The sequence below is a fragment of the Nerophis ophidion genome, linkage group LG04 (genome assembly GCF_033978795.1).
Source record: "Nerophis ophidion isolate RoL-2023_Sa linkage group LG04, RoL_Noph_v1.0, whole genome shotgun sequence".
In the NCBI taxonomy this organism is placed as follows: Eukaryota; Metazoa; Chordata; class Actinopteri; order Syngnathiformes; family Syngnathidae; genus Nerophis; species Nerophis ophidion.
Window position 1 is genome coordinate 5306124 of NC_084614.1, and position 13258 is coordinate 5319381.

Consider the following 13258-nt stretch of genomic DNA (forward strand, 5'->3'; position numbering starts at 1 on the left):
TATGAGTTGGGAAATTGTGTTTGATGTAAATATAAACCGAATTGCAAATCATTTTCAAGCCATATTCAGTTGAATATGCTACAAAGACAACATATTTGATGTTCAAACTCAGAAACTTAATTCTTTTGTGCAAATAATAATTAACTTAGAACTTCATGGCTGCAACAGGTGCCAAAGTAGTTGGGAAAGGGCATGTTCACCACTGTGTTTCATCACCTATTCTTTGAACAACACTCAATAAACGTTTGGGAACTGAGGAAACTAATTGTTGAAGCTTTGAAAGTGGAATTCTTTCCCATTCTTGTTTTATGTAGACCTTCAGTCCTTCAACAGTCCGGGGTCTCCGCCGTCCTATTTTACACTTCATAATGCGCCACACATTTTCCATGGGAGACAGGTCTGGACTGCAGGCGGGCCAGGAAAGTACCCGCACTGTTGTAACACGTGCTGAATGTGGCTTGGCATTGTCTTGCTGAAATAAGCAGGGGCGTCCATGAAAAAGACGGCGCTTATGTTGTTCCAAAACCTGTATGTACCTTTCAGCATTAATGGTGCCTTCACAGATGTGTAAGTTACCCATGCCTTGGGCACTAATGCACCCCCATACCATCACACATGCTGGCTTTTCAACTTTGCGTCGATAACAGTCTGGATAGTTCGCTTCCCCTTTGGTCCAGATGACTTGATGTCGAATATTTCCCCCAAAAATTGAAATGTGGACTGGTCGGACCACAGAACACTTTTCCACTTTGCATCAGTCCATTTTGGATGATCTCGGGGCCCAGAAAAGCCGGCGGCGTTTCTGGATGTTGTTGATAAAATGGCTTTCGCTTTGCATAGTAGAGCTTTAACTTGCACTTACAGATGTAGCGACAAAATGTATTTAGTGACAGTGGTTTTCTGAAGTGTTCCTGAGCCCATGTGGTGATATCCTTTAGAAATTTATGTCGGTTTTTGAGGGATGGAAGGTCACGGTCATTCAATGTTGGTTTCCCGGCCATGCCGCTTACGTGGAGTGATTTCTCCAGATTCTCTGAACCTTTTGATGATACTATGGAGCGTAGATGTTGAAATCTCTAAATTTCTTGCAATTACACTTCGAGAAACGTTGTTCTTAAACTGTTTGACTATTTGCTCACGCAGTTGTGGACAAAGGGGTGTACCTCGCCCCATCCGTTCTTGTGAAAGACTTGAGCATTTTTGGGAAAGTCGTTTTTATACCCAATCATGGCACCCACCTGTTCCCAATTAGCCTGCACACCTGTGGGATGTTCCGACATAAGTGTTTGATGAGCATTCCTCAACTTTATCAGTATTTATTGCCACCTTTCCCCACTTCTTTGTCACGTGTTGCTGGCATCAAATTCTAAAGTTAATGATTATTTGCAAAAAAACAAACATCAAATATGTTGTTTTTGTAGCATATTCAACTGAATATAGGTTGATCCCCCCTTTTGAGGTGAGGGGAGCAGTGAGTGAGTGGCCCCGCCTGAGAATAATTTTTGGCGATTTAAGCCCCAATTCCAACCCTTGATGCAGGGAGGTTACGGGTCCCCATTTTTACAGTCTTTGGTTTCAACTCACGACCTACAGATCTCAGGGCGGCCACTGACTAGGTCGTAGCTTACCACCACAACCATACAGTGACTGAATGATCCACGTACCTGAATTCGATGTCGGCGTCGCTCCTCGGCCGCATTCTCCGCCTCCTTGCCGCCATCCAGCGTGCTCGTTCGCCGGCTGCCAAGCAGGGAGGTAATGGCTCCCATTTTTACAGTCTTTGGTTTCAACTCACGACCTACAGATCTCAGGGCGGACACTTTTAGAACTAGGCCACTGACTAGGTCGTAGCTTACCACCGCAACCGTACCTGAATTCGATGTCGGCGTCGCTCCTGGCACGCCCTGCCTCTCCGCTCGGCCGCATTCTCCGCCTCCTTGCCGCCATCGCCGGCTGCACTTCTCCACGAGTGCCTTCCCTGTCAGGAGGCTCGCATGCTAAAGTGGACCAAAACCACGTTGAAAGAGCTTATTTTGTTCCATTAGGAACAGCTGTGCAAGGTTCTGTGGTTTCTACGTTTCAAGGACTAAGTGTCTAAGTTGTTCGGCACGAGCGGAAGATGTTCGCCCCAGAAAGCGTCGCTAATGAAGTCGTCAGCGAGACTTTAATTGTCGTGTTTTTCCGCCAACCCTCTCATTACCGCATGGCTCGTTACGGCGTGAAAGCGATCCAAAGGCCTGGGGTTGAGTGGCACATTTCTTCTGGTGCTCTGTAATCCGTCACGCCGGCAGAGTCTTGGACGGTCCAGTCTTGTTCTTGACTCCATCTGGTTGGGCTTCAGCCAGCTGGACCGCAAAAAACCGTCTGGCAGCGAGTGGGGGGTAAGGAGGGGGGATGACGGGGGTGGAGGACCCTGGGAGCCGCCTCCCAAATAACGTGTGATCATGGAGGAAATAACGTGTCCTGGACGGAGACGGCTCAAGGCTTCGCAGGTCGAAACTTAGAAAGTCCCGGAACTCTCGGCGGGGTTGATGGATCGCCGGTGCTGATCTTTGTCAGATGTTTCCCGGTCCTGGTCGTTTGTCACGCTGCAGGCTCACTGGCTGACCGGCCGGACTCTGCAGCCCGTCTGTGGTTTTGGACAACCTTTAATGGCAGCAAAAAGATGTCAGAGGGGAATTTTTACCAGCGTGTTACATGGCCTTTCCTTTGAACAACACTCCGTAAAGGTTTGGGAACTGAGGAGACACATTTTTGATGTGGAATTCCTTCCCATTCTTGCTTGATGTACAGCTTGAGTCGTTCAACAGTCCGGGGTCTCCGTTGTGGTATTTTAGGTTTCATATTGTAACACATGGCTTGGCATCGTCTTGCTGAAATAAGCAGGGGCGTCCATGATAACGTTGCATATGTTGCTCCAAAAGCATTAATGGTGCCTTCACAGATGTGTAAGTTACCCATGCCTTGGGCACTAATGCACCCCCATACCATCACACATGCTGGCTTTTGCGCCCAAAACTATCATTTTAATTAAATAACTAACTGAATCTTTGTATTTCAAATATATTTTATTTTTGTTTTGACAGCTTCTAATATTTTTCTAAATTAATTAATACGTGAGTATATTTTCATGTTTTTTATTGACTAACCAATTGTTTATATTTTAACTATATTTTATTTTTTATTTTGAGAGCTTTTCATATTTTTAAAATTATTTAAAAAAAATTAACTAACTTAATCTTTGTTTATATTTTAGGTACATTTTAATTTTATTTTGATACCTTCTAATATTTTTTAAATCGATTAATGGGCATTGTTTTTATTTTTGAGTATTTAATTTTGTGTCAACATTTTTTCTACCAAGGGTACTGAAAAATCAAACTATCGATATTAAAAAAAAAAAAAAAAAAGCTAAAATCATAGGGGACTAAGTATATTATTATTAACTGATAATGCTTGTGTTGTCCTGTAGGCGTCCGCGTAACGCGAGGGTGTCCTAAGTGCGGCCCAGGTGCCATTCGCTAATGGTCGTAGCTAACTTTTTAACGGCCCGCGGCACAATCGTTAGCATTTTCATATTATCATGCTAGCTTTTTTTTTTTGCAGGTATACACCTTTGTGTTAAATATTTTGTTAACATGCTAACAATAGTGTGCTAGATTTTTTTAAGCTAATTTTACTTGATGCGTGTTAATATTAGCATGTTAGCATTTTCAATTAATTTTTGGCGCATGTTACAGTTAGCATTTTAGCATTAGCATATTAGATATTTTCTAACTGATTTAGCAGGTGTTTCACTAAAGCCAACTGTAAGCATGCTATTGCTATTAGCGTAATACTGCTAGCTTTGATTTTTCTCTCATTCATTTTTCAGTTATTTGACACTAACTGTTAGCATTTCGGCCCTGCTTTGGCCCGTAAAAATTCACATGACATTTCTAATGAAATCGCATTTTTTAGTTCTTTAAAATAAATCTATATATTGTACTGGTTTTGACGGTGAAAACTGCTAAAATGTCCGCGCATTTTCCCATTTGTCAGTCTGTGGCCCTCAGTGGAAAAAGTTTGGGCCCTCAATGAGCTAAATTGGATTGTAAATTAGAAACCGATGCTAGAATTACAAGGCTAGAAGGGTAAGAAGTTAGGCAAGTAGAGACGTCGGGAAAAAAGGAATAAAATGTATTTTAATGACATTGGGATAAAATTACAGATTGACATGGTCTCGTCATTAAAAAGCAGCCATCTTGTTGGATGCAAGCACCATCAAAGCTTAGAAAATGTCCCCAAAGGTGAAATCGTGGAGAGAAAAAGGAAAAAAAAAAAAGAAAAAAAATCTGTCATAAGCGTCAGTGTTGCCCTCGTAGCTCACAGGAAATGTTCAAAGCGCGCACATGGGACCAAAGTACAGCCGGATTGGTGTTTTTCCGCCGGTTCACCTGTTCATCCGTGGGCGGTGGGCTCGGAGCACTCACCACTTCACTTCACTGCCTGGCCTTGCGGGGACGCTTCACCAGCCGAGTCCTCCTCCTCCTCACGCCGGCTGACGGAGAACCACAAGAGGAACAAGATGGTGAGGGATGTTCCTCACCGGGGATGGAACCCTAACAACTTTTCATATCGCACTTATCGTTATCACTTCAAATTTTTGTCGCAAGTATTGAAAACGTTTCGACTAAATAGCTAAAAAAAATTGTGTTTCTGTTACAAAAGTCACTATTTTGCTAGTGTTTTAATCTTTTAGTATTTTATTGCCTGAGCTTTTATTATTTTTATTAATTTATTATTATTATTTATTTTTGTTATGTTGCAAGTCTTAAAAGTGTTTCGACTAAATAAGTAAAAAAAATTGTGTTTCTCTTATAAAAGTCACTATTTTGCTAGCGTTTTATTGTCTGAGCTTTATTATTTTTGTTTATTTATTGATTATTATTATTATGTTGCAAGTATTAAAAGAGTTTCGACTAAATAGGTAAAAAAAAAATTGGGTTTCTGTTATAAAAGTCACAATTTTGCTGTAGTGTTTTAATCTTTGAAGTTTTCTATTGCTTGAGCTTTTATTATTTTCATTTACTTATTATTATTCATCTATTTTCATTATGTTGCAAGTATTGAAAACGTTTCGACTAAAAAGGTTAAAAAAAAAATCTGGTTTCTGTTATAAAAGTCATTATTTTAAGTATTTTAGTGCCTGAACTTTTCTTATTTTATTTATTTATTATTATTATTATTAATTTATTTATTTTTATCATGTTGCAAGTATTGAAAGAGTTTTGACTAAATAGGTAAAAAAGAAATTGTTTTTCTGTAATAAAAGTCACTATTTTGCTAGAGTTTTCATCTTTTAAGTATTTATTTCCTGAGTTTCTATAATTTTTTTAATGTATTTGTTTATAATTATTATTATTATTTATTTTTAATATGTTGGCTAATCTTTTAAGTATTTTATTGCCTGAGCTTTTATTATTTTTATTTATTTATTATTAATTTATTTATTTTTATGATATTGCAAGTATTGAAAGCGTTTCGACTAAATGGCTGGAAAAAAAATCGGGGTTCTGTTATAAAAGTCAATATTTTGCTAGCGTTTTATTGCCTGAGCTTTTATTATTTTTATTTATTCATTGATTGTTATTATTAATTTATTTATTTTTATTATGTCTCAAGTATTGAAAGCGTTTTGACTAAATAGCTAAAAAAAATTGTGTTTCTGTTATAAAAGTCACTATTTTGCTAGTGTTTTTTGTATTTTATTGCCTGAGCTTTTATTATTTTATTTATTTATTTTTATCATTATTTATTTATTTCTATTATGTTGCAAGTATTGATCGACTAAATAGCTTAAAAAAAATGGGTTCATGTTATAAAAGTCACTATTTTGCTAGTGTTCTAATCTTTTAAGTATTTTATTATTTTTATTAATTAATTTATTATTATTATTTATTTATTTATTTTCATTATGTTACAAGTATTGAAAACGTTTCAACTAAATAGGTAAAAAAAAATAGTGCTTCTGTGATAAAAGTCACAATTTTTTTAGTGTTTTAATCTTTTAAGTATTTTGTTGCCTGAACTTTTATTTATCTTATTCATCTATTAATCATTATTATTATTTATTTTTGTTATGTTGCAAGTCTTAAAAGTGTTTCGACAAAATAAGTAAAAAAAATAGTGTTTCTGTTATAAAAGTCACTATTTTTTTTGTGTTTTAATCTTTTAAGTATTTTATTGCCTGAGCTTTTATTATTATTTATTTATTATTATTATTTATTTTTAGTATTTTGCAAGTTTTGAAAATGTTTCGACTAAATAGCTAAAATAAAAAATCGGGTTTCTGTGATAAAAGTCACTATTTTGCTCGTGTTTTAATCTTTTAAGTATTTTATTGCCTGAGCTTTTATCATTTTTATTTATTTATTATTATTATTTATTTATTTCTATTATGTTGGAAGTATTGAAAACGTTTTGACTAATTAGCTAAAAAAATGGTTTCTGTTATAAGTCACTATTTTGCTAGTGTTTTAATCTTTTAGGTATTTTATTGCCTGAGCTTTTATTATTTTTATTTATTATCATTATTCATTTTTAGTATGTTGCAAGTTTTGCAAATGTTTCCACTAAATAGCTAAAACAAAAATAAAAATCGGGTTTCTGTGCTAAAAGTCACTATTTTGCTAGTGTTTTAATCTTTTAAGTATTTTATTGCCTGAGCTGTTATTATTTTTTATTTATTATTATTACCATTTATTTCTATTATGTTGCAAGTATTGAAAATGTTTCGTCTAAATAGCTAAAATAAAAATCGGGTATCTCTCTCGCCCTGGATCTTTCGCCTGTCGCACGGACTTCCTAGATGAGCCTCGCCCTCTTGGACTTCCGAGTTTGGAACAAGACACTCAACAGATAACTGCTTCACGTAGTCTTACACCATACAAACTCTTGGATTTTGTCACACTCTATTTCCCTTTGTTTGATATTATTATTGTTTGATTATTATATATATATATATACTATTTATATATATAAAATCAATCATAGAGCTCTACTGCCCCCCTTGTGTCTGTGCCGTCACTCCACCGGTAAACATAACAGGGACTATCCAGGACTATCTGCAGTGTGCTGAAAAAACCACCAGGTAGCATCAGTGAGCAGATAATAAGGTATCATCTCTTTCACTTTTGGACCTATCGGGTCTTATCAGGTCGCCACAGTGCGTTCTTCACCCTCGTTTTAAGTGAAGGACTAGACAAAAGCCAAACCAAAGACCCACTTCATAAGTCTTTTACCTGGACCGTTCCTGGCGGCAGCAAACCGTCCTCCCTCTGGAAGACGGAGAGAAGAGGTTATCGGACTCGGACACACAAACACACGGATGTGAATCCCGAGTCAGGACGTCACCTTGGATGAGTTTGGTGATTCTCTCAGACTCCTGGTCGATCAGGTTGGGGTTGCTGTGGATGGTGGTGATCCTGGAGAAGTCGGGCCCTGAGCGGGGGGGAGACAAGGGAGCGTGAGACCTCGAGGAAGCCGATTCAGGTTAACACCAAGAGGACACAGACACCGGTTGGTGTGTCAAGGGAGGCCTACCCTCAATGATTTGAGGCTCGACGTGCACACTGAAGCGGGCGCCACCTTCAGAGCGGCAGTGGAGAAAATCATAAGAGTGATGATGTCATCGCAGTCATCGAGTGACTGACACACGGACACACACACACAGTCCTCCACCACACCCCTCGCCTTCATCCGCATGCACGCCACATCAGACGCACAGACATCCGACGTCATGGTGCACCGCCAAAACATCTCTTCGATATTTTATGATCGCAGCGAGCGGAGCCGTCGGCGGAATTCACGCTTCTGGAGGAGCCCCGCAGCTGCCGGGAGGCTGCGGAATGATTTCTTCATTTTTACTGGCACTGCTCTCCTCTCACCCACAAACTTTTAAGAGCTGTCTGCCACGAAACAAGGAGCCGCCCTTTTTAATAGGCAGAAGAAACCTCCCAGTAGAACTTAACAGTTGACACCTTCGTTATGTCGGAGAAATGAGTGGATTTTCCCCAATAACATTTTATCAGTCGGGGAACTGCACCCTTAAAGGGGAACTGCACTTTTTTTGCAAGTAACAGACACCTTCATAACAATATGTAATATGTACAATAGACACACTGCAAGTATATATATAATGTAGTAACAGACACCTTCATAACAATAAGTAATATGTACAATATACACACTGCAAGTATATATGTAATGTAGTAACAGACACCTTCATAACAATAAGTAATATGTACAATATACACACACTGTAAGTATATATATATATATATATATATATATATATATATATAATGTAGTAACAGACACCTTCATAACAATAAGTAATATGTACAATATACACACACTGTAAGTATATATATATATAATGTAGTAACAGACATCTTCATAACAATATGTAATATGTACAATATACACACTGCAAGTATATATATAATGTAGCAACACACACCTTCATAACAATAAGTAATATGTACAATATACACACACTGTAAGTATATATATATATATATATATATATAATGTAGTAACAGACACCTTCATAACAATAAGTAATATGTACAATAGACACACTGCAAGTATATATATAATGTAATAACAGACACTTTCATAACAATATGTAATATGTACACACTGCAAGTATATATATATTGTAGTAATAGACACCTTCATAACAATAAGTAATATGTACAATTTACACAATGCAAGTATATATATAATGTACTAACAGACACCTTCATAACAATATGTAATACGTACAATATACACACTGCAAGTATATATATAAAGTAATAACAGACACCTTCAAAACAATATGTAAAATGTACAATATACACACTATGTATATATATAATGTAGTAACAGACACCTTCATAACAATATGTAATATGTACAATATACACACTGCAAGTATATATGTAATGTAGTAACAGACACCTTCATAACAATAAGTAATATGTACAATATACACACACTGTAAGTAAGTACATATATAATGTAGTAACAGACACCTTCATAACAATATGTAATATGTACAATATACACACACTGTAAGTATATATATAATGTAGTAACAGACAACTTCATAGCAATATCTACAATATACACACACTGCATATATATATATAATGTAGTAACAGACACATTCATAACAATATGTAATATGTACAATATACACACTGCAAGTATATATATAATGTAGTAACAGACACCTTCATAACAATATGTAATATTTACAATATACACACTGCAAGTATATATATATAATGTAGTAACAGACACATTCATAACAATATGTAATATGTACAATATACACACTGCAAGTATATATATAATGTAGTAACAGACACCTTCATAACAATATGTAATATTTACAATATACACACTGCAAGTATATATATATAATGTAGTAACAGACACCTTCATAACAATATGTACAATATACACACTGCAAGTATATATAATGTAATAACAGACACCTTCATAACAATATGTAATATGTACAATTTACACAATGCAAGTATATATATAATGTAGTAACAGACACCTTCATAACAATATGTAATATGTACACTATACACACTGCAAGTATATTTATAATGTAATAACAGACACCTTCATAACAATATGTAATGTGTACAATATACACACTGTAAGTATATATATAATGTAGTAACAGACACCTTCATAACAATATGTAATATGTACAATATACACACTGCAAGTATATATATAATGTAGTAACAGACACCTTCATAACAATATGTAATATGTACAATTTACACAATGCAAGTATATATATAATGTAGTAACAGACACCTTCATAACAATATGTAATATGTACACTATACACACTGCAAGTATATTTATAATGTAATAACAGACACCTTCATAACAATATGTAATATTTACAATATACACACTGCAAGTATATATATATAATGTAATAACAGACACCTTCATAACAATATGTAATATGTACAATTTACACAATGCAAGTATATATATAATGTAGTAACAGACACCTTCATAACAATATGTAATATGTACACTATACACACTGCAAGTATATTTATAATGTAATAACAGACACCTTCATAACAATATGTAATGTGTACAATATACACACTGTAAGTAAATATATAATGTAGTAACAGACACCTTCATAACAATATGTAATATGTACAATATACACACTGCAAGTATATATATAATGTAGTAACAGACACCTTCATAACAATATGTAATATGTACAATACACACACTGCAAGTATATATATAATGTAGTAACAGACACCTTCATAACAATATGTAATATGTACACTATACACACTGTAAGTATATATATAATGTAGTAACAGACACCTTCATAGCAATATGTAATATGTACAATATACACACACTGTAAGTATATATATAATGTAGTAACAGACAACTTCATAGCAATATCTACAATATACACACACTGCAAATATATATATAATGTAGTAACAGACACATTCATAACAATATGTAATATGTACAATATACACACTGCAAGTATATATATAATGTAGTAACAGACACCTTCATAACAATATGTAATATTTACAATATACACACTGCAAGTATATATATATAATGTAGTAACAGACACCTTCATAACAATATGTACAATATACACACTGCAAGTATATATAATGTAATAACAGACACCTTCATAACAATATGTAATATGTACAATTTACACAATGCAAGTATATATATAATGTAGTAACAGACACCTTCATAACAATATGTAATATGTACACTATACACACTGCAAGTATATTTATAATGTAATAACAGACACCTTCATAACAATATGTAATGTGTACAATATACACACTGTAAGTATATATATAATGTAGTAACAGACACCTTCATAACAATATGTAATATGTACAATATACACACTGCAAGTATATATATAATGTAGTAACAGACACCTTCATAATATGTAATATGTACAATATACACACTGCAAGTATATATATAATGTAGTAACAGACACCTTCATAACAATATGTAATATGTACAATAGACACACTGCAAGTATATATATAATGTAGTAACAGACACCTTCAAAACCATCCATCCATCCATCCATCATCTTCCGCTTATCCGAGGTCGGGTCGCGGGGGCAGCAGCCTAAGCAGGGAAGCCCAGACTTCCCTATCTCCAGCCACTTCGTCTAGCTCTTCCCGGGGGATCCCGAGGCGTTCCCAGGCCAGCCGGGAGACATAGTCTTTCCAACGTGTCCTGGGTCTTCCCCGTGGCCTCCTACCAGCTGGACGTGCCCTAAACACATCCCTAGGGAGGCGTTCGGGTGGCATCCTGACCAGATGCCCGAACCACCTCATCTGGCTCCTCTCGATGTGGAGGAGCAGCGGCTTTACGTTGAGCTCCTCCCGGATGGCAGAGCTTCTCACCCTATCTCTAAGGGAGAGACCCGCCACACGGCGGAGGAAACTCATTTCGGCCGCTTGTACCCGTGATCTTATCCTTTCGGTCATGACCCAAAGCTCATGACCATAGGTGAGGATGGGAACGTAGATCGACCGCTAAATTGAGAGCTTTGCCTTCCGGCTCAGCTCCTTCTTCACCACAACGGATCGGTACAACGTCCGCATTACTGAAGACGCCGCACCGATCCGCCTGTCGATCTCACGATCCACTCTTCCCCCACTCGTGAACAAGACTCCTAGGTACTTGAACTCCTCCACTTGGGGCAGGGTCTCCTCCCCAACCCGGAGATGGCATTCCACCCTTTTCCGGGCGAGAACCATGGACTCGGACTTGGAGGTGCTGATTCTCATTCCGGTCGCTTCACACTCGGCTGCGAACCGATCCAGTGAGAGCTGAAGATCCCGGCCAGATGAAGCCATCAGGACTACATCATCTGCAAAAAGCAGAGACCTAATCCCGTGGCCACCAAACCGGAACCCCTCAACGCCTTGACTGCGCCTAGAAATTCTGTCCATAAAAGTCATGAACAGAATCGGTGACAAAGGACAGCCTTGGCGGAGTCCAACCTTCACTGGAAATGTGTCCGACTTACTGCCAGCAATGCGGACCAAGCTCTGGCACTGATCATACAGGGAGCGGACTGCCACAATAAGACATTCCGATAAACAATATGTAATACGTACAATATACACACTGCAAGTATATATATATAATGTAGTAACAGACACCTTCATAACAATATGTAATATGTACAATAGACACACTGCAAGTATATATATAATGTAGTAACAGACACCTTCATAACAATATGTAATATGTACAATAGACACACTGCAAGTATATATATAATGTAGTAACAGACACCTTCATAATATGTAATATGTACAATATACACACTGCAAGTATATATATATATATATATATATATAATGTAGTAACAGACACCTTCATAACAATATGTAATATGTACAATAGACACACTGCAAGTATATATATAATGTAGTAACAGACACCTTCATAACAATATGTAATATGTACAATAGACACACTGCAAGTATATATATATATATAATGTAGTAACAGACACCTTCATAACAATATGTAATATGTACAATATACACAACGCAAGTAGATATATATAATGTAGCAACAGACACCTTCATAACAATATGTAATATGTACAATATACACACTGCAAGTATATATATAATGTAGTAACAGACACTTTCATAACAATATGTAATATGTACAATTTTTACCGTATTTTGATCATTTTAATCACTAATTCCTCCCTGCGTTTGTTTCCGTTTCCATAGCGACGCACGTCCGACTTATGGCAACAAACGTGTTCCTACTTCCGGAAACAAACGCGGGTGTGTGTTCTAATCACGGCGGACTCGGTAAAAAACAACGAAGACGACTATTTTTGGACAAATGAGGATTCACAACTTTTTGAAGCTGAACATACTGAGGATGAACTACTGCTTATAGAAGCGAGATCGAAGGAAGAGTGAGACATTAGAGCAGATGGAAGCCGAGAGAGTGAGGGGAAAGTGACTCGAAGATCAAAAATGTGGAATTTGAAGCCACGCTTACCCAAATAAACCGGAAAAAAATGTTTCCGGAAAGCTGGACCAAACAGACAAGTCTACCGAGTGAGTCACTTTATTATTATTACAACTGCAGTACATACACTGTCTGGTTCGCTGTGTACAAAAAA

The 13258-nt window shown here is 36.5% G+C and overlaps 1 protein-coding gene across 2 annotated transcripts in view; it reads right to left on the bottom strand.

Annotated features, from left to right (window-relative positions):
- Positions 1–4164: 4164 nt before the first annotated feature.
- The window catches only part of LOC133550788 (periostin-like), a 92740-nt gene continuing 83646 nt past the window's right edge, over positions 4165–13258 (bottom strand). Inside the window, exons 21-24 of one of the 2 annotated variants that reach the window (XM_061896826.1) lie at positions 7585–7629; positions 7396–7482; positions 7284–7319; positions 4165–4540 (exon numbers count right to left, since the gene is read on the bottom strand). In XM_061896826.1, the coding sequence (XP_061752810.1) occupies positions 4482–4540; positions 7284–7319; positions 7396–7482; positions 7585–7629 (227 nt within the window). In that variant the 3' untranslated portion in view covers positions 4165–4481. The remainder of the gene's footprint in view (positions 4541–7283; positions 7320–7395; positions 7483–7584; positions 7630–13258) is intronic. The other variant, XM_061896827.1, reaches the window with a different exon arrangement.